Below are 23,282 nucleotides of genomic sequence, written 5' to 3'. Positions count from 1 at the left end.
TGGTTTTTCCCAAATTGGGTTTCCATGTAAATCATAGTGTGTCAAGTGTGAAGATGAATGTGTTGTGTTTCATACTTTACATTTCTGCAAGTTGATTTGACAACAACATATAAGTTATAGTAAATACACAATGAATGCATGCATGGGTATGAATGTTTTATGGTTTCACTGAATTGTGGAAAAGTTTTATTTTGTACATTTGGACCTTGAATAACTGATTCACCCCCCCCAAGTTATTCTAAAAGAATTCCAACAGAGGAGTTGCTCCCCCAATGGTGGCCGCTGAGCGGAGTATGGTCAGCTGAGGCATTGAGAGGCACTCTAGCGATCGTACAAGGCATGTTACCCCAATGATTAAGTAGCTCCTAAAGTTGTGCCATCTCCAAAGCTACCTTGTTAGCTTGGACCTGAATCTACATCATGACATTATTACAAATGCATGCTTTAGTGTACATAGCAACATTGATATCAAGAAAGTTGTGAGTGAAAAGAACAACATTCCTATCCTTCCATAAAGTAAACAAAATCTCCATCTTGAAGATATGCCAAATTTAGGTAAATTTCCTAGGAATCCTGGGGAATCACCCAACACAACCATATGCCAAGAAAAGGGTTCCAACCTAAAAGGCTTAAAGAAATAATGTCTCCACTACTAGTAATTTTGAGCAAGCCTACAAAACCAAAAGATATGCATAAATGATTTTGGTTGCCCAGAAAAAAGACAGCAAGGATTAGGAACCCCAATATGCTTGAGCTGCGGCCCAAGGGGAAGCCTTTGAAAAAGTAGGCACCAAGCAAAATGGGAAATCTTGGGCTCAGAGATAGCACTCCAAATTGTATCAAAACACATCCTCCATTGATAAAGGGAAGACTACAATGTCATCGTCGGTTAAGTGTATCCACCATGGAAAGTTGAGGAGAGAGCCATCAATATGCTAAGCTTGGCTTGTAACTGGTGAATGGTGTTGCAAGATACCACTTCTAGTCCTTCCACTAAGGTCGAACAGACTGAATTCCCACCTTGTGAATTAAATGATCTGAAATTGCAGAGAGCAAAAGATCAAAAGTCTGTCAATTTTGACGAGCAAGACAGAACTGGACTTGAACATCATCCCAAGATTTGAGACTCATAGAGACCCTAGAAAAGAGGTCTTTAAGAGTCTTGATGTTATGCTTGAAAAAATATAGAGCACTAGCACCTTGAGTCTTGGTTAGAGGAACACCCTGAATGGCAAACAATAGAGACCACCAAAGGTTCTACTGATTTAGAGAAAACCCATCACGAAACCCATCACTAGCGTAGAGAAGCCAAGGCTTGATAACTTCCTAAGCCTTCCACATGCTCTTGATAACAAAAGAACCCTAGATGTGAATAGGTTCCCACATGACAAAAAGGGTTTGAAAGCCAATCCCCTTCCATGCAAGTCTATTGATAGGAAATCTAGAAGTGATGCAGTGTTGAACCAACACTTTCCAAGCTTCATCACCAGTGATAGCACAAATAATCCACTTAGCACAGAGTGAAAGCCCTTATTTTTGAGTGGAAAGAAGGCCAAGATCTCCAAAATCTTTGGGGAGACAAGAAAAATTCAAGGCATCATGGTGAAAACCATGGTGATCAGAACCAAACGGCCAAAGAAAGTCATGAAGTAAGTGTTCCAACTTAAGGTAAGAGGCTTTGGAAGGAGCCCAGCATGAGGAATAATAAACATGAGTAACTGCCAGCACCTTTGAACAAATCTGGAATTTCCTTGCAAGAGAAAGGGGTTTAGTAAGCTAAGAGTCGAGCTTCTTTTCAATCTTCATGAGCACAACATTCCATAAGTCCACTAGTGAAGCTTGGAAAGTAAAGGGAATGCCCAGAAAGTGAAAAATCTCCCCATGAGTGACCCATTTCCACTCGAATTGATCAAGCTAGGGTGGAGCTAGAAGAAAAGATTGCCTATAATAGAGCATCTTGTGTCATTGAATAACCAAACCAAAAGCTTGACAAAAGGTGTCTAAGCATTGCAAGGCATTAGCAATGTTCTCCTCGTCTTCCAAAAGAGTGAGGAAAGAATCATCAACAAAATGCCCATTGACAAGATGGGAAGAAGATTCATATAAAGAAATGCCACAAACCAAACCAGAGGAAATAGAGTGGGCTAGTAAGTAGCCAAACCTTTCAACAACAAGAACATATAAAGCTAGAGCCAAAGGGTAACCCTGCTTGATGGATTGAAAGAGCTCCAAAGCTTTAGATTGAGAAATATTAATGGTAATACAAGAAGAAGCATCTCCACGAAATGAAGAAAATTAGGGCTGAACCGAATGCTTGAAGAATAACCAAAGTAAAGGGCCATTCAATGTAATCATAAGCTTTGGCAAAATCATTTTTTCAAAAACAAAGTCTAATGATTGGATTTGTGAGCCCATTCCATGCCTTCCCAAACAACAATGATGTTGTCAAGAATATGCTTGGACTTAATAAAGCCAGTTTTCTCTGGCCTCACAATTGAAGGAAGGAGATAACGAATCTTACGAGATATCACCTTATCAATGATCTTGTAAGACACATTCAACAAGGTGATGGGCTACCAGTTATAGATATCCTCAGGGTCACCATCTTTAGGTATGAATTTAATGTTTCCTTTGTTAATAATGGCTCCTAGGCTCTTAGTATGTTAATCTTTGAGATAGACTTTGTGCAGGTTTGGACCTATAAACTCATGTAGGTGTTTGTAAAATTCACAAAGGAACCTATCACACCCAGGGGACTTGTCATCTGTCATAGAAAATACAATATCTTTGAGGTCCCTAATGGTGAGCAATGTTCATAGAAAGCCCGTTGTTCGATCACTAGGCGGTTTGGAGTAACAAAAATACACTTTCTGAGAGATTCCTCTTGAGCAACCAAATTTCCCTGCGAAGTAAAAACATTTTCATAATTATGCACAAAAGCTTGTAGGATGTTAGGGAGGTTGGAGAGAATAGTATTTCCCTATTTAATCTTTTTAATCCCAACTTTGGTATGACGAGCTCTGAGAGCCTAGAACTCTTTAGAAGCTTTATTGCCAACCTCCAACCAATAGAGGCGAGCTTTAATTTGGCCCGCCCAAGTAGCACAATTATCTGCAATCTGTTTATCATGGTGAAGCTTGGTAAGCTAAATTTGTAAGTCAGCATGAAATAGGTTAAGGGTAAGAGCTTCAAAAGCCTTCTCGAGGGCTTTGGTATTGGTTTCATAGGACCTTTTTGTGAAAACCGCTAACTACCTCCCATAGATGCAAAGAAATCTAGCAGTTTTAGTAATTTAGCATCATTGCACCATTGAATCCAACCAGTTTGAGAGTGAGGATGTGGCTCTAAATTCTAGACACATAGGATGTGAGCAATGGTGGAAGAATGAGTTAGCACCGACGTGTTGAGGAAAAATTGCGTTCTAATAGCTTGCTGGACAACTATTTGCCAAAAAATTTTTAAAATGGGATAGTGGTCTAACAATGTCACATCTGACAGAGGAATGACAGGTAGCTCTCAATCCTCAGAAAAGGTAAAAAAAGATTGTGCAATAATCATAACATGATTGAGACCTTTTAATATACGTTCATAGCCAACCCAAAAATTAGACCAAGTGTACCAGACCCCACTCTGCTGGCGGTGGTTAGTATTGTGATCAAACAGGCCCAATTTATTGTGCATGTAGTACCATGCTTCCCTTTCCCCAGCTACCCAACGAAAAGGAAAAATCCTTCTTTATCAAAAGCCAACTCAACCATATTAAAATCATCGCACATCACCCAAGTTGCAGGAGGCAAGTTCTCAACCATCCAACACCATAGTGGAGATCTTTCCACAACATCATTGGAAGCATAAACATTAACTATACCAAAAGAATGATTATTGAGAGAAAGAAAAATCCAAATGATTATGTGTGTGGGATCAGAACCATGTGAAATAATAACAGAATGAAGACAAGGTGACAGGAGAGTAACTACACCACCTCTACTAGTTTCGTGTTGAGACGAAAACATAATGTCGTCCAACCAAATGACGTGACATAAAGAAAGCAAGAAACTAGAGATGTTAACCTCTTGCATATAGAGAAAATCTAAATTTCCAAGTCTATGATGGGTATCCTTGACGTAGTACTTTCTGGAGAGGTTTGTGAGACCTCATACATTTCATGATAAAAAAATCATGAAAATTCTTCCAGATCTTCTTCGTCCTTAAGAGAGGAGTAACTATTTTGTGAAAAAGTAGAAACTGAGGTGAAACTAGAAGGAAACTCTCCTGGAATGATAGCCTATCGCTTCTTTGCTGGTTTCTCAGCATGGTCGGGAGGACTGTGAGAACGCTACACATTTTGTGTCGCAATGGAAGACATGGTGCGAACCACTATAGGAGTGGTAGTCCTCGCAACCACCTTGATCCCCTGTGAAATGACAGGGGGTGAAACCTATGAATCAACAAGATTTGACTCTAGTGAAACTGCCGTCAACCCTGTAATGGTTGAGGTTGGCGCTCCTATTTGTATAGGAGGAACAAAATTTGCAGCAACATACATCTTATTGGGAGCCGAAGAAGCCTTGCCTTTGTGCCAATAGTGGTCCATTCCTCCTTTTATTTTCCATCTGTTGGTTTAGTAGGAGTATCCTTGGGTAGGGGTTTAACTCTAGGCACTACCAAAGGGCAATCCCTAAACTTGTGTTTAACCAACTGACACCTATAACATGTGTTGGGTAGGTTCAAATAGAGCACATTCTGAGAGAAGGTATGTGGACCAACTTGAATCTATACAAAATCCTTGAGATCCTTGGAGAGATCAACCTCAACGCAAACACGTCATTGAGGGCAAACATTAAAAAACTTCTCGTGCTCCTTAGTAACAAATTTGCCAAGAGTGTTGGCAATGGACTCAATAAACAACTAGCAAGGCAAGGGTAGACCAAAGAACTCAACCTAGACAGTCACCTTAAGCTTTTTGTCATCAGAGATTGTAAAGTCTTGTGACCATCGTTGGAACACAATCAAGGAGGAGTGAATCAACCAAGGGCCATTGCTAAAAATTGCATCATCCTGGGACAGGTTAGCAAAACGAAATAAGAAAACCTTTGGTAAGGTTTTGCATAGTGTCAAGGCGGACTCCATGAGGAGTCCATCTCTTGTTAACCCATTTTCGAAGCATGGCTTCAGGAGGAGTCCTACCCACAAAATACCCTATCAAAGTATGTTGTTCTAACCATTCACATGCGAAGTCAAATTCTTGCAGAGGAAGGATAATATTAGGATTACCTTGTGAAAAAACTTCAGGATAAACTTGCGAGGACATTTGTTCAATGGAGGCGCCATGGCTTTCCGAAGTAACAACGTGAACACTAGTATCAACTATTGGGTCGTAGTTGACTGGAGCCATTATAAACTAGCCCTAAAATATTCCCACACTAAATGTGGTATGATAGATGGAGAACACGAAAGGAAAACTTAGATAGAGAGTCGTATGCAAGGAAACTTAAGTGACACATAAAACCCTAGTAGAGTGAAAAAATCCAAAACAACTCTCGCAACTATATCACTCGATAATGAACCAAGAGAAAAGAAAAGATTATTCATTAAATGAATGAACAAACTATTTTAATAACATTAGGCCAAAACAACCCATGAGACCCACAAGCATGCCAAAAAAGAAACATTAGACTATTAAAAAAAGAAATCACACAATTGAAACCCCCAAATGGGAAAGGCTCCCTCGTCTGTAATTACTGTGAGGCAGGCAGGGAGTATAGTTGCAATACTAAATTGTAAGAGCATGTTCCCATGCTACTACTTAACTTATTTTGGCTAGCAACGACTATTCAACTTTTTTAGGAAATAATTGTGGAGCTAGTGGCTCCATGAATATATATTTTGCCGCTTAAAAATAAACAAGAAATTTGAAATGTAAATCAATTAATTGAATACTAATTTAACATACAAAAAATAGAAATTAAATCTTAAAAAATAAGAGGGAAATGAGTTTGTGGCACCACTTGACATTTTTGGCAATAAGCAACCACTTCTTATTTTCAGCCCCTCCTCTTTTTCTCTAACTTAATTTCAGTTTGTGATGTGAATATCAGAATTTAACTGTGTGATTTTTGAGTCAAACTCGATGACCCATGTTTCATGAGTAGTGATTCAACATGAATCCATCTCTCATGAGAATAAATGGAACACTTAGCACTCATTGGATCTAGGTGATGCTCACAGGGGTGAAGCACTGGGACTTCCCGGGAGGTCACCCATCCCAGTACTACTCCAGCCTGAGCGTGCTTAACTACAGAGTTTCCTCCACAGTTAAACCCAAAGCTTGCAACCCCATTTGCTCACAGTTAATTTCAGTTGTTAAAGAATAGCTACTCCACCAAAATAGATAAAGATTCTAAATTATCCTTTTTACACAATTTAAAATGTCCATAAGAATACTTAATTGCTTAAGTTTAAGCACAACACCCACTTAAATAGCCACATGGAAACGCACCGTAAGAAGCATAAATTTAAAACAATTTAAATGAAAGAAGCATGCCATTAAAAGAAAAAAAAAATTCCCACAATCGAAACCCCCAAATGGGAAAGGCTCCCTCATCCGTAATTGCCCTCAGGCAGGGCAGGGCTTATAGCTGCAATATTAAACTGTAAGAGGCATTAATTTAATAGTCGCGGGGATGAGTTTGGGAACGATAGCTTGGTATACGAGCAAACTGAAGAGCAGGAGCATGTGGGTGAGCACTCACATGTCTAATGAGAAGATGAAATGCACAAGTTCAAACAATGTCGGCATTAGATTTCCCAAGCAGGAGCAAATGGAGTTGGGTTATGCCCATGCAAGCAATGCTCAGCCACTGTGCAACAGAGCCGTAGGCATTGACGGGTACGCACCAGAGCAGGAGGATTCGAGTCCTTCTCTTGTGGTGGTGTCATTTTACAAATTTGCAGATTTTCCAGACCACGCCGATATGCGTTCTCCTCTCAGGGAGCTCTGCGAGGAATTAGTAAGCTTTCCTTCTTCTTCTTTTTCTCTTTTGATATTCATGAAATTCAATGTCCCATTGCTGGTCTTGACCTCGGTTTTATTATGGCCTGGAAATCATCGGTTTAAAATTGCTTTGTTCTGGCTCATCGTCAGGAAAATGTCTGTTCCAGTGATTTGTAATTGTAAAGCTAACATGCCTATTGCACTACTTGTAATCTGGTATTGCCACCGATGTCAACTGGAGTTGGAGACCTCATAATCACGCCATTTCCTAAAAGTCTCTCTTTATTCCCCAGTAGGTCAATAATATATTTGCAGCTGCAGGAGGGATTGTCTTCAGTTACCTTTTGTGGGCTGACCACACACGGAGTATTTCCTCTTATAAATCAGTTGTTTTCACTAGTGTTAAGTGTAAAGGATTTGGCGCGTGAAGGATTCTGTGATGTGGTCGGAACTTCACGACTCATGTAATACATGTCACTTGGACCGCCTGGCCTCTGGTAACACGTGTGAACTTCTCAGGCTTGAACTTGGCCATCCTGACAGGTTTTGGTTGGAATTTGATCTTTAAACCTTACCAACTGAAAAATTAATTTTTGAAAGAACATTTATTCTCTGACTATATTTTGGAGCAAGCATCTCTCTGGAATTGACATGTCTTTGTTTGAGCTACTTTTACTAAAGTTACTGGTAAATTGCAATTCTTAGGCCTCTGGTAACACGTGTGCACTTCTCAGGCTTGAACTTGGGCATCCTGACAGATGTTGGTTGGAATTTGATCTTTAAACCTTACCAACTGAAAAATTAATTTTTGAAAGAACATTTATTCTCTGACTATATTTTGGAGCAAGCATCTATCTGGAATTGACATGTCTTTGTTTGAGCTATTTTTACTAAAGTTACCGGTAAATTGCAATTCTTGCCAATTATTGCAATTATGGCACCACCCTTTATGTTGGAAAACTTTCAAAGTCGTTCTCCATCTTTATCATTTTGAGATCCTTGGTATTTAGTTGTTCTTCACGATCTAGAGAACATTGTTTTGGGCAAGTCTGCCTCTAGCATTTCATTGCAGTGGAATTTCAGCACACACTATGGTTTGGTACTTATAGGGAGAGGGAGTAAGTGGCTCAAGGGAAGTTTAGGTTTTAGTTGGGGGTTTTTCTCTCTAGGCATCATTTTTTAGTTTTTAAATATTAAATTCTTTTGACAGGATTTTCCTTTTCTTCTGGCTTACCAATCTGATCCCCTTCAGCATGTTTCAGGAGGCATAATTCTGGCTCCAGAAGGCATCAACGGAAGCATATGTGGGACACCAAAATCAGTTGAGAAAGTCTTGTTGTTTATTCAAGCTGATGACCGTTTCAAGGGTTTAAGGCTGATTGAGTCTTCCGTCAGTCCAGAGGAGGAAGCTATTCATCATGGACACACTAGCAAATCTCCCCTTGGAGCAGGTGAAGATGCTCCCTTTCGTTGGGATCATGTGCGAGTAAAGCTTAAGAAAGAGGTAAATCTAGTTGATATGGACTTCTATTGTTAATGTGTTCTCAACTAGCCTTGATTAAAATATCACCAAGTTTGATTTAACTAACTTTTGCAGGTTGTATCTTTGGGGGTTCCAGGAATATCTCCTGCAAAAAAAGTGGGAAAATATGTGAATCCAAAGGAATGGAATACTTTGATAAGTGATCCAAATACGGTCAGTGGTTATATTTTCAAGTTTAAAATCTGAATGTTTACCTAAAATGCTTTGATTAGAAGTAAGCATGTTTATAGTTATTGCCATGCACAGGAACAGGTAGGATATAGTGGTTACATAATGATCAGCATGTAGTTTTTAGATCACGATTGCAGTTTGAAATATTGCAAATGCGTGTTTGTTTACCAGACTATCATAAGATGCCCACTTTGAACCATGTTTTATTTTTTTGAACAGCATCACATGTGCACATTGGTGTCATTGCTACATCCAATGACATCTAGTCTTGAAAAAGCCTTGAAGAATGTATCAAAACGCTCTCAAGTAGGTCGGGCAAAGATAACACAGGGATGATACAATTGACACACATCCCAATCAGTACCTTATGTGGGAAAAGGCTACTAAGCCAGAGAGTTGGCACCATTGCACACAACATGTTGATGGAATGTTATCTTTAGTCCTTTAGCCCTTTCAATACGTCCTAGATGAAAGGAGGAGATTAAGACCCTTGATGGATAGTGAGTAGGTAACATTAAATAGGAAGATTATTCATAATTTAACTAATCCTATTCAGTACCATTTGTAATTTGTGTTTGATGGTCTAAATTAACTTTTTTAAATCTGAAATTGTGAAGGTAAGGAGGAGTAACATCACCCATTTCACAAGCCTAGCCACTATCATTTAACACATGGACATTTGATAATTCAGTCCTTTCTAATGGGGGTAAGAATAGAAATGAGAAACATTCATCTTTTTCATAGGCTTAAACATCGACTAATTAATAAATTATCCTTCCTAGTTATGACATATGGTAAATTCAACTATTCAATCATATAGGAGAGATCTACACTTCAACCTACTAATTTTTACGCTTTACTTACATTTACCATTGGTCTTTCACTTATGCTTCCTTGATAATCTAGCATTACCGCTAGCATCTGGGATAGAGACTAAATAAATGCTTATTGTTGTCTCATCATATCAATGCCTAATTTGACCCTTTGAGAATCTACATATAAACCACGCTAAGTGTAATCCATTATACAGATGTTGACAGAGATGCATAAATATGAGTTTTTGAGCAAGACATCATAGAAGTGAAGGCCCTCAAGAATGCTAGTAAATTGTGGAAATACAAGGACACAATGAATGATTTCTTTGGATTGAATTAGCATCTAACTTGGGAAGAAATGCATATTTTAATGAAGTCAAAGAGTGTTTGTATTTATCAGAATTTTAAAGCTGTTTTTGAAGAGCTGTTCTTATATTGAATGTCATATAGTAACTATCTCAATTGAGTGAAGATCATACGTAATACTAATAGATAAGTAAGGTGCAAGATAATTTCAAGAAAATACTGACCACATGCTTAATATCAAATGTAAAGACAGGCACTTGAAATTTTCCCTTTTTCCAATGCCGTGGTTTTTGCCCTAAAATTACATTCCAACATAGTCCATATAACATATCTTCCCCACTAGGGTAGGAACATTAGCTCAATCATATGATATAACTAATCTCATTAATGGATATCTTTCATAATGTCTCAAAATGGAGTTTACCATCTCATAACCAATCATAACTTAGTTTGGCAGGAACCTTGAGAGGACACCAATAATCTGCCCAGCCTAACTAAGCCTGAGAGCATGTCACACTCATTTTATGGAAAACCTTCCCATACCTCACAGGCGGCTGGAGCATAAAAAAATGGACTAGTTCCTCAGTAGGGGTATCCCACAAGTGGCAAGAATGGCAACTTTGACCAATTCCCGTCTATTACGAGGTAATTGGTAAATACTTGCTTATCAATAATAGAGACCGAAAGGTCAATTTATACAAAAGGAAGAGACGATGTTTCCTTAGGAAACGATCGTAAAGAATAGAAACATTCTATTCTAGAGAAAGCAAAAAACGAAAGCAAACTAAAGCTAAAGATATTTACAAGATAACCATTAACTAATAATAGACGTCTTATCTATTATTGTAATACCCTCCCTTAATGGTTAATCTATCTAACACACCAAGCTGTCCTCTGAATTTGACAAACTTATCAGGACCAAGAGGCTTGGTGAGAATGTCTGCAGTCTGATCTGAGGTAGGAACATACTGCAGATCTATAGTCCCGTCTTCAACCAGCTGTCGTATGTAATGACAATGAACATCCACATGCTTGGTTCGTTCATGGAAGACTGGATTCTGTGCTAACTTGATAACGCCTTCGTTATCAACAAACAGAGTAGTCGGTCTTGCTGGTGACATCTGCATATCCCCAAGCATCCGACGAAGCCAGACAACTTCACATCCTGCCTTAACAGTCCCTCTATATTCAGCCTCTGTAGAAGAGAGAGAAACTGCTTGCTGCTTCTTGCTGGTCCATGTGACTGCACCGGATCCCAAACTGAACACATATCCAGATGTTGACTTTTTATCATCAACAGAGCCTGACCAATCTGAATCTGTGAACCCATTGAGTTTAGGATGAGAACTCTGAGAATACAGAAGTCCATAATCAGAAGTGCCCTTCACATAACGAAGCACACGCTTTGCTACCATCCAATGATCAGCCTTAGGAGCTGTCATAAAGCGTGAAATATAGCTGACTGCGAAGCTGATATCAGGCCTAGTAGTAGATAGGTAGATGAGGCTGCCTACTAGTTGCCTATACGTAGTATCATCAACGGAAGGAGAATCAGACTTGGCTGATAACTTGAGACCTTTCTCCATAGGTGTAGATGCAGGTTTGCAATCCTGCATTCGGAATTTGTCTAACAAGGCTTTGGCATATTTGGACTGAGAGATGAATATACCAGAAGACTGTGGCCAAGCTTCAACACCTAAGCAATAATGCATGAGCCCAAGGTCAGTCATATCAAAAGACTGGCATAAGTGTTGTTTGATTCCCTGAATCAAAGATGCCGAACTGCTAGTGATGATCAGATCATCCACATAGATAACCAGAAGGATGATGTCACTGTCAGTAGTCTTGATGTACAGATTTGAGTCTGAAGAACTCCTCTTGAAGCCTTGATCACTGAGGTACGTATCAATCTTGATGTACCATGCCCGAGGGGCCTGCTTCAAACCATAGAGAGCTTTTACCAATCTGAGAACCTGATGGTCTTTACCAGCAACCTTGAAACCAGGAGGCTGCGTCATGTAGACCTCTTCATGGAGATCACCATTCAGGAAAGCACTCTTTACGTCCATCTGATGGACCTTCCAGCCAAACTGTGCTGCCATGGCTAAGACTAATCTGATGGTGCTCATCTTTGCAGTAGGAGCAAAGGTCTCCTCATAATCAATGCCCTGACGCTGAGAAAAGCCCTTTGCCACTAAACGAGCTTTGTACTTATCCAAAGTACCATCTGATTTGTATTTGATTTTGTAGACCCATTTGCAGCTAATGGGTTTCTTCCCTGGGGGAAGATCAGAAAGGACCCAAGTGTTGTTCTTCAGCAGGCTCTGGTGTTCAGATTGCATGGCCTGTTCCCACTCTGGAATTCCTTTAGCCTCGGAATATGTTTGAGGTTCAAACACACTGTGAATGTTGCCCATAAGAGCAAAGTTAACAGAATCTATAGTTTTGCTCTTTTTCTGAGTAGTTCTCCCATCAATGAGCTCATCATCATGAAGATCAGCAAGTGTCTTAGCCCACCACTTAGGCCGGAGAGGAGAATGACCAACAGTAGTACTAGGAGATGCTTGATCAGTAGGATCCTGATCAGAAGAATCTGGATCAAACTCAGGTGAAGCATCTTCAAAACGAGGTGATCCTGCAGGAGAAGCCGAAGGTGGCTGTACAGGTATCACTGGCAGGACTGGAGCTGTAGGAGCTACTGGAGCCCTCCCATCAGGTGGACCTAATGGAAGCCGAACTCCCAAATCATGAACCTGCATAGGCTGGTCTGCTGGATTAGGAACAGGAGAAACAGGCATGAATGGTCCTCGCTGCTCATCAAAGACTACATCGCGGCTGTATATGAGACGAGATGTCTCAACATCAATAAGGCGGTAGGCTTTGTGAAGACTGCTATATCCAGCAAGCATCAGTTTTTGACTCTTGGCATCCAACTTGGTGCGTGAAGCATCAGGGATCCAAACAAAAGCAAGAGAGCCAAAAACCTTCAGGTGACTGATTCTGGGCTTGCGACCTGACCAGGCCTCTTCCGGAGTTTTACCTTTGATCGCCACTGTGGGTGACCGGTTCAACAGATAAACTGCAGTGTTAACTGCTTCTGCCCAAAAACGCTTCGGAACATGTCTGTGTTCGAGCATGGAACGAGCCATCTCGGTGATTGTCCTGTTTCGACGTTCAACTACACTGTTCTGTTGTGGCGTGTGGGGTGTGGTGAACTGGCGTTGGATGCCATGTGTATCCAAGAAGCTGGAGAAAACATTAGAACAAAATTCCCCCCCATTGTCTGATCTAAGAGTAATAATAGATTTCCCAGACTCTTTTTCAACTAAGGGTTTAAACTTCTGAAATACAATAAATGCATCGGATTTCTTTTTAAGGAAATACACCCACATTTTTCTACTAAAATCATCTACAAACAACAGAAAATACCTGTACCCAAGAACAGGAGTGGCCATAGGGCCGCAGATATCAGCATGAACAAGCTGAAGTACTTGAGAAGCTCGCCAAGAATTGCCACTGGGGAAAGGTGTGCGATGTTGCTTCCCAGCTTGACATGCGTCACAAACTCCAAGGTGTTGGGTTTGAATCTCTGGCAAACCAAGAACAAGCTCATCCCGAGCAAGTTGTGAGAGATAATGCACATTTAAGTGCCCATATCGCTGATGCCAAAGTGTGCTGATGGAAGATCGCCGAGCAGCCATAGCTAAGTCCTGAGAATCACCAGAATCAGTAAGTCTGAAAAGATCATGATCCTCAAGACCAACTGCAACAGTAGACTTAGTCGCCCGATCAGTGATGGTGCACTGATGTGAACTGAAGGTGATTGCCAAGTGTGGAGAATGTCGCAGCAACTGACTAACCGAGAGTAGATTTAGTTCCATCCCTGGAACGTAGTACACATCAAGGAATATGAGCTTCCTCCCAACAGACTGAATTTGAATGTTGCCTTTACCAACAACCGTGTACTCTTCTCCACCACCAAAGATAACAGAATCTGAATAAGGCTGGTAGTCAATAAACCAATCTCTGCGGTGAGTGAAATGTCGAGAGGCACCTAAATCAATGTACCAGGCAAATGACTGTACATGATCTGCGGGTCTTTTAGCCATGAAGGCGTAAAAGGCAGATTTCGCCTGCTCAGTGTGCTCTGCACTGTTCGCTTTGAGTTGCGAACCTGATTGCTTAGACTGGGCGGCTAAGCGTTTCCGACATGCAACCTTCATGTGACCATACTTGTGGCAATAGTTGCATTGAATGTTCTTCTTTTTGGTACCATCGGATGCTGGAGCAGAAGACTTCTGCTGAGATGGTTGCTGAAACTTGCCCTTATCCTTCTGAAAGGATTTCGCAGCAAAGGCTTGCTCAGTGGAGGTGGAACTGGAGCTGCTACCGAATTGTTTTTTCCACCGATCTTGCTGAAGTAGCAGGGTGCAGAGATCAGTGAACTTTAGATCAACACCAGTAGATGTGATGTTGAGAGTCTCGATAAAATGCTCATAGGAATTTGGTAAACTCCAAAGAGTGATTACCACAATATCCTCTTCCTCCATCTTGCGACCGATGGCAAGTAACTGATCACGGATTTCCTGAATCCGATTCAGGTGTGCCTGGAGCGAGGTGCACTCATCCATGACAATAGAAAACAGAGTGTTTTTCAGAAAGAAGGCTCTGCTCTTGTCGGAAGTCTCATGAAGACCTTTTAGATGTGTCCAGATTTCGGCCGCTGTCTTGCCGGATGGAATCTGAGAAAGTTGGTCATCAGCTACGGATAATTTGAGAAGCATTACTGCCTCTCGATTGTTCAGATCCCATGTATCTTGATCAGGACCCGGAGAAGTTGGACGCTGCTTAACACCCAGAACAAGTTGATCGGTGTTTCGATATTCGAAGATTGCGATGATGCGCTGCTTCCAGGTTCCATAATTGCGACCATTGAATTTGGAATTATGCTCGAGCAGAATATTTGTCAGAGATGCCATGGCACATTTTTCAATGAAAAATTGTGAAAATCTGTGAAGGCACGCTTTTCGAGGAAAAAATACGGAAGACCCAGAAGAATTAGAGAATGACCCAAAATAGAGCTCGAAAAACGCAGAAGGAATTTGCTGTTGTTTTCTGAATCCGCTGGCTCGAAAATTGAGGCACAAAAATCGAGACACCCAGAAAAAATGGACGACAACCCAGTTGAGCTCTCAAAAAACCCACCAAGAATTTGCAAACGGAATTTTTTTTGGACCCCAAAAATTAGGGTTTCGAAAAAAAAGGCCCTAGCTGAAAAAAGCTTGAAAAAACTTCAAATTTCTTGATGAAAAATGGTCGAATCTGCTTCCCATAGCACGATGACAGACTGAGACGGCTAAGAGCATGAAGATTTGATACAGAAACATGCAGATTTTCACCCCAAAAACGCGAGTCTCCAAAAAATGGCCACGATTTCCATGCGATTTGCAGACCTGTAACTCGGGAATTTCTCCAAGCAGAAAAACCCTAGGTGGGTTTTGGAGAAATTAGCTGAAATAATTTTGGAAAAATTTAAACAAATAATTTCAAGAAGAAATTATAAATTTTTCCAAAAAAATTTAAGTATTTAGCTCTGATACCATATTACGAGGTAATTGGTAAATACTTGCTTATCAATAACAGAGACCGAAAGGTCAATTTATACAAAAGGAAGAGACGATGTTTCCTCAGGAAACGATCGTAAAGAATAGAAACATTCTATTCTAGAGAAAGCAAAAAACGAAAGCAAACTAAAGCTAAAGATATTTACAAGATAACCATTAACTAATAATAGACGTCTTATCTATTATTGTAATACCGTCTTGGGGTATCCCACAGATGGCAGGAATGTCAACAATGACCAATGCCCCTCTTGGATTATCCAAATCCTCTCTCAGTCCACAAGAGGCTGGAATGTCAACTGTGACCAAATTGTCCCTCTTGGGGTGGTGTACTTAGTTCAGTGGAACTGGTAAGCAACATCTCCCTTTCTTATTTCCTCCAACTCATATATGATTGGTTACAAAATAAATACATTCATATAATTAAACACATAGCTAAGTTAACCCTCTTGCACTTATTAACTAGTGCATATAATGGAATTGATTGTATATAGGCAGGTCAAATAATTCATTATCCAAAATGGAATGTGGGCGCTCAATTATCTATTATTGCACACAGGCAGGTCGAATGTGTAAAATACTTAAGTTTATACTGATTCATGGATGCAATGTTGACAGCTGTATATGTATCTGAAGTCTCATTTCTCAAATCAATCTCTTATATCTGTCTCCTTCATCAACTGTAGTTTTTCTTTTATATTTCCTTATTGCCTTATCTTATTCATCTTCACAGTCTGTTCTTAAAACCGGAACAATATTCTTTTAGTGCTGCTTCTCCTTTTTCAACTTCTTTTACTCATCTCCAACTTTCCTTACATAAATACCATTCCCTTTTGCAACAGTCACAACCTTCCATAATTACCATTTTTTCATAGAGTCATAACCTTTCATTATTTCCACCCTTTAAAAAAGTTGCAACCCTTCGTTGTTTCTGCCCTTTGAAAGAGTCAGTTCCTTATTTCCTTACCATTCCTTTCTTCTTACATTAATTCTTCTTTAAATTCTATGCTCCCATCTTTTTTCCATCCTCGTTAACTTTTTTTAAATGAACTCTCCTCCCTTTTATATCTTATGTTGAGGGAGTACAACTCTTCATTGCATATCTCCCATTAAACTTAATTAACTTGCAATTATATTATGTTATTATTTATATTTTAATTTAATTACTATTATTAAATCCTATTTCAGAAATAGGACATTATACCAGTTGTCTTCATCCCAAAGATTATGTTGATTGTAGGGTTTTAGATGCAATCAAAATAGAAGAAATCTTTTGGCAGACTTTATAAGAGAAGAAATCAAAGGCAGTGCCATCCACCATTCCAGCTGTACAATCAAATTAACATTGTCAAGACAAGTTGAAGTTGAATTTTACCATGGTGATATGTTTTGTGGATACAACCAGGTTGGTCCTAGCCACTGCAAATGCTCCAACAACCTTCTATTGCATTATGCACCTTATACAGTAAACAAAAAATTCTTTTACTTGATTCGCCTATTCAGAGGAAAAAAGGAGTCTACATAGGCAATGTAGAGATGTATGCTGCCAACTTGATTTTGAAATCAGCAACCTTTCTGTCAAAGGTGCTGTATAGAAAGTCTGTTGGTCAGGTCCCACAGTTTGGGGAAAGTATTAATGTAGTTGAGAGAGGTTATTGAAAATTTTGAGCCATCAAAAATTGTGGACTGGGTGAGATCAATTTTATGGCATATAAGATAACCTATGTTATGGATCTTGGCATTGCTTTAGGTTGAACGGATGGTTTGCATATTTGGTCAAATACTGTGGATTGAACATAACAACACATTTGCCCCACTCTTAGTGAACAAGTTATAACTTCTTCAAAAGACATCAAAGTTACCTGCATATCCATTGTTTTCAGTCTCACACAATGTCTACCCACCTGGTTTTAGATGTAAACTAGTCCATTAAATTGAGGAAGTTATAACTCCCTCAAAGGACATCAAAGTTACTTGCATATCTATTTTCTTGTTCTGCGCACAATCTCTAAGGCACCCACTTGGTATTAGACATAAAATAATCTATTAAATCCCTCAAAATTCATGGGGATTTGTTGGCTCTGAAAATAACTTAATCAGATGATCTCAATAAGGACTTGAAACTTGATGTAGAGCAATTAGACACCTCATTTTGTCTGTATACTGTTTTTCAGCCCAAGAATCCTTTAGGAGTGGGTCAAATGGCCTTCAGAACAATTTCTGCCTGCTAAACTAGATGAAGCTAACCTGCAACTAATGAAATATTATCCCTACCCAGTTGAGTCTTTTGCTTCACATTTTCAATATATTCAGCAAATGAATAGACATCTGGAAATTGAAGTAACCAAAGAAATCTCTAATAGATTGGAGATTAAAAGAAGTGGAAACAACATCCTTAAAGTCAAATAGATCATTCCCAAAGTGAGGCATCTTTCCATAATTGAGGGGATCAAGCATTTCTTTTCATTGTTCAGAGCTAGCAACTGCTCTTCTTCATGATTGAGAAGAATGATTAGAAACCTGTAAACCTGTCTATCATTGATAGGACAAAGTGTGATTTAGAATACTAATTGCAGCGATTCTTGATGTCAGTGCATCTTTCCACATAGGTTTGAGAAAGGGATCATAGAAAATGACTGAACAACTAATTGTTTGTGAGTGGCCAGTGACATTTTTCGGTGTTTTTACATCCATATGACATGAAACTTTTAAAACCTAATATGCCAGTGTACAGTATCCTCAAGAATGAACTCCTACAGTTTTGGGAACATTTGAGGACATCTAATAGGGTTTTGGCTTATCAAGGGTAAAGAACAGGAGGTATGATACAAATGTCTGCTCAAAACAGGTAGTGCAGAAGCTATAACCGCTTCAGACAACATCGGTATGACCTGAGAATTGATAATGGGCTTCTTACTTAGTTCTGGGCCAAAGTTATTTTGTCATATGATGTTTGCAAAGCTTCTGCAGTTTCTGCTTTCAAATCAAACTGATGTATAACTTATATAGTGTTGGAGATGGTCTTGATCAATTGCAGATGAATATTAATCCTTAATTTCAATATGATAATTCTGCAATAGAGTATATTCTGCTACTAATTCGAATGAGGCAGAGAATGCTAATGAACAGATTTCTTTGTACTTGTGTGTTCATTATCCACATTTCTATCTCATATATATAAGGTAACCAAAGGGCATGTCCCTTGAAGGGACATGACCATATCTAGGTTGGCCCTATAATATAACTCCCATAATTGGCGCTGAATGAAGAATATGATTTGTAAAGACATTAACTAACTTTAGTTAAGGTTATCCTCAATAACCACTATCCCTAAAGAGACGCCAATAATGCCTATAAAGGAAGATATATATATATATATATATATATATATATAATGCTAGATCAGATCTGTGTGATCTATACAATCAGATCAGCATGATAATCGAAGTTACAGTTTTAACAATGTTGACTGACCTGAAATTTGACATAGGGCAGTTTTACAATTTCATTCTACTTGTCCACCAGTTCTAATGCGAAATCCCCTTGGTAAGTTGGTCAATTGCCTGTCACAATTTTCATGGTCAAGAAGATTAAGAATACCTTTCCATAGTTGAGAGTTGTCAATTGTTATTTGCAGAGTCAAAGAACATCATCTTGGAATGCTCTTCATGGTTAAGAGGAAAATGCATGATCAACTTAGTCAGTTATGATGGCTACGTATTATTCTGCAAAGGTTTGTTTAAGGAATGTTTGAATAAGGGATGACAAGTAACAATGGTGACAAACTAGTAGATTTATAGTGGGTAATCATCATTCTTTGATGGTTCTACACCAAAAGAATATGAGGACTAGAAATTTGGTATGTGTGTATATAGTATCTCAAATGATTGCTTCCTACAGTTTTGTTTATATTTGAGTAATTCTTTCAGGGCTTCATACCACTGAGAGGAGGAATGTCAGGGAATGACATCAATATCCACCCCAAAGTAGGTAGATTCATTACTGAGGATAGGATTTCCTCATACAACATCAAAATGCCTTGAAAATTGATATGTGACTTTTTGACACAGTACATATGGTGCTGATGCAATATTATATTTCACCTATTTATGTGTTGGTGTAATAGTCTTTTGCTCTTATTTTTATTTAGTTTAAGTATACATTTTTCTCTCCAATGTAGCTATTAAGGACCTGTATCATCCTGGATTGGAGGTAAGTAGATTCCATCTCTTCCCCATCAATTTTTTATTGACGGCAATTAGGTTCTAGCTCTGCCTAGTTAAAGGCCACCATTGTTTCTAAGGGATTAATTCCCGTCTTGATTGAAGTCAACTCATAACCTCTTACACATTTGTCACCTTGTGTTCTCTATTCAAGAGGTTATATATAGTTATACTTTTCTTTAAATAATGTTAATCGATATAGATTAGCCTTTGAGCATTTAATTGAGTCTTTCATCATATTGTTTAACTTAGTTCTGGTTTTCAATTTATTTTGCTTTACAAATCTAAATTGTACGAGAGCAGTAATATATTATAACTTTATTGTTTATATTGAAGGCATTATGGTCTTAGTTGCATGCTTATTTGGTGAATGGTGGAGTCATTTTGAGCTCACCATTTTGTCCAAATCTTAAAAGCATGAAATTAGCTAGGATTAGCATTTCTTTCCTGGAACTGACAAGAAGCTTTCTAACAAGGTCATTAGGGTTTACATTGGTTTTTGAGTATCTCTTGCAGGTAGTCTCTTGGTGAAAAATGGACATTGCCACTTTATCTAGAAGGGTTTTATATGTTATGATCAAAAGTAAATATGCTTATGTTGGACAAAACAATCAATTATTTTTGTGCTAGGAAAACACACAGTTCACTGCATTGGATTCAAGGCACAAAGCTTGGATTTCTAGGAGGTACAATGCAGATTTGAAACAGTTTTAGTCAAATAAGGCTACAACTTTGGTTTTCTCACTACATTTTTGGTGTGTGTTTCTAGGTTATTATTTCTTGGGTTATCTTTATAGGCTGGCAGTCTCTCTCTTGTTTTGGCAGTAACAAAGGAAAAATATTAGGAAGAATTGTGTGAAGAAGATATGGAAGGCGAAAGATGAAACTGCTGATTTTTGCTATAAAACTTGACAGTACAATATTAAACAATGGAGACGAAGTCTCCTTAAATAGAAAAGTACAAGGTGATGTTACTAAACAAAATAATCCTTAACTAAATACAAAATAGAAACTAACTAGTAAAACTAAACTCACTAAAGATTACCATTAAAAACATTACATTATATCTTAATACCTTCCCTTAATGGTCATCATACTAACCACCCTATAAAAGACAATCTGTAGGTCTTTTGATCGCAGATGCATAGAAGGTCATTTCCTCCTGATCAAAACACACTGCAACAGGAGCCTACTACTGAGATCCTGCCTGAATTGGCACAACTTTTGGAAATGACCAAGATAACCACAAACCATCCAATGTGATGTTGGGAAACAAAGGTATCACTCGTTGTAATCAGAGACCATATGAAATTGTGTTGATGCTCGGACTTACTTATAGAAATGAAATTATGAAACTTCTGGTCTACTCTTATATCAGAACTTGAATATAAATGACAGTAAACTATATTTCATAGCTATCCTTTATATAACAGAGAGACTGAATTAATTCAGGCTGCAATTCCTTGTAATAAAATCAGAACGTTGAACATTAGAATACAGATATCGTTCATGCCCTGAAATAAACAATTTGAAGACTGATCTAACATATGTGTTCGTATATGATTATTCACAGGGTTTTAGCTTGATAATATACACCAACGGGGAGTCAAGTCCCCGATGGGAAGTGACTCCACTGTGGAGTCACATCCCATTGGGAACATGACTCCTAGGATTAACTTCTATTCATAACCAAAACAAACAGATTGACCAAAATATGTATTTAGTCAATTGCATGCTTCTTCAGCCAGTCAAAACATGTAATTAGACAATCAATATTTCTTATTATTATGGTATAATATTTTGAATATAATATATTAGTTTTATATATACACACACACACACACACACATACATACTACATTCTAATATATTAAACACATAATAATAGTATAATATATTGAAAAGTTATGATCATATATTACACAAATATATTTATATTTTCAATAATATTTTATCTTGATTGAACTAACACATTAACAAATTGAGACCACGATGTAGCAAACGGATATTCATAACAAAATAAAGGTGATCTAGAAAGAGTTTTCCACAACTAATTATTGAAACAAAATACCTTGAATTCCTTTTCATGAGACATTCACTGATTTTAACTACTAAGGAGATAACAAAACCCAATGATTAATTGAAATAACTGTAATAACTATAATAATGATCAACTGAAATAACTGTAATAACGATCAATTGAAATAACTGTAACAACGATCAACTGAAATAACAGTAATAACAATTTACTATCTTTCTTTGCATACAAGTAAATGCATAACATGAAATAGAAAGAAGAACATACGAGAAGTAATTGGTGAGTCTTTAATTGGTTGTGCAAGCCTCGACTTTCGGTAAGAGGAGAAGCATTGACTTAGGCTTAACCTCCCAACCTCGGACCATATTCATCCCCACACAATCTATTGAATTGAAAGGCCCTCCCTACCCTGGGATCAAGCTTGGGATACTATTAGTCCAGACCGAGCACTCTGGTGTTTAGAATGTCCGCACAGTTATGGATGAACATGTCTGAATAACTGGCACTACTGACATCAAGTGATCATAGATGGAAAACATGCCTTTAATGACTTTGGCCAAGGTTTTCAGATGGTTTCAATGACTCAATCACCACCGCTCAACTTGACAGTAGGGGAACAATAAGTATGAACATGCATGAGCTATTAAATGATTTTCCATTTAAAAATAATTTAGAATCATTATGTCATATTTGATTCTTATTTCCATGTTATTGCAGATTTCTATCTCACCTCTTCACCTCTTCTTTGGCTATATAGCCGAGTGAGTCCCAGGTGTTTGCAACTCAGAGAAACCAGCTCTTTTTGTTGATCCTCAACTGATATAAGAATATTAAATGTTTCTAGCTTATCATATTTTTGTGACTTGAGAAATGTAACTTTAAGACTTGCAGAATAAATACCATTTGATTCTGACATTCAGTGAGATAATACAGATATGATTTCATGTCATGATGCTTGGTTTCAATGCATCATAAGCAGTTCTGTCCTAAAGGACTCACTAATGATATTTAAACAAAGATGATTTACAAATTACAACATATTTTGAAACTATATCTTACTACTGTAATTTCAAAATGCAGTAGTATCTGAAAATAAAACATATTACAATCATTGGGATATGGGAGAAACCACATAACCTGGTAAAATCTAGAAATATAGTTGAGTCTTGGCTGGACACTATCAATCAGCCCTCTTCACTTAAGAGCTCTGGTTGCAGACTAGTGCGGTTACTAATCAAATGCTTCAGCAAGGAAAAATATAATGAAATGGTAAATTGCGGCAAGGAAATATGCAGAGTAATATTGGGTGTAGTAATGTAGAGATATGTCGGGAGTAATAATGCCCATGGTCTCTCACGGCTTCATAATATAAAGAAGTATTCGATATCTTCTTGGCATCCAAGAAGCCGTAACTCATAAAGAAGAGACTTGGCTTCTTGATCTCCAATAAAATATGCCAAATGTGCATTTCAGTTTCTAGCAAGAAATTGAATAGATATGGAAAAAGATTTGAAGGTTATAAATCAGGGATAATTATAATATATTTATCTATTTGCACGTAGATGTATTTA

At 38.2% G+C, this 23,282-nt stretch overlaps 1 protein-coding gene across 1 annotated transcript in view; it reads left to right on the top strand.

Moving 5' to 3' along the window:
* Positions 1-6,557: 6,557 nt before the first annotated feature.
* Positions 6,558-23,282, top strand: part of LOC149575303 (Rhodanese/Cell cycle control phosphatase superfamily protein) — a 46,151-nt gene continuing 29,426 nt past the window's right edge. The window contains exons 1-3 of the mRNA XM_089815079.1: positions 6,558-7,010; positions 8,247-8,498; positions 8,592-8,690. Coding sequence (XP_089671205.1) covers positions 6,684-7,010; positions 8,247-8,498; positions 8,592-8,690 — 678 coding nt within the window. The 5' untranslated portion in view covers positions 6,558-6,683. The remainder of the gene's footprint in view (positions 7,011-8,246; positions 8,499-8,591; positions 8,691-23,282) is intronic.

This window comes from Cupressus sempervirens, chromosome 2, assembly GCF_028749045.1.
Source record: "Cupressus sempervirens isolate cs-2001-9-10 chromosome 2, ASM2874904v1, whole genome shotgun sequence".
Lineage (NCBI taxonomy): Eukaryota > Viridiplantae > Streptophyta > Pinopsida > Cupressales > Cupressaceae > Cupressus > Cupressus sempervirens.
Note: the sequence above shows the minus strand (reverse complement) of the source record. Positions and strands in the feature narration are given on the sequence as shown.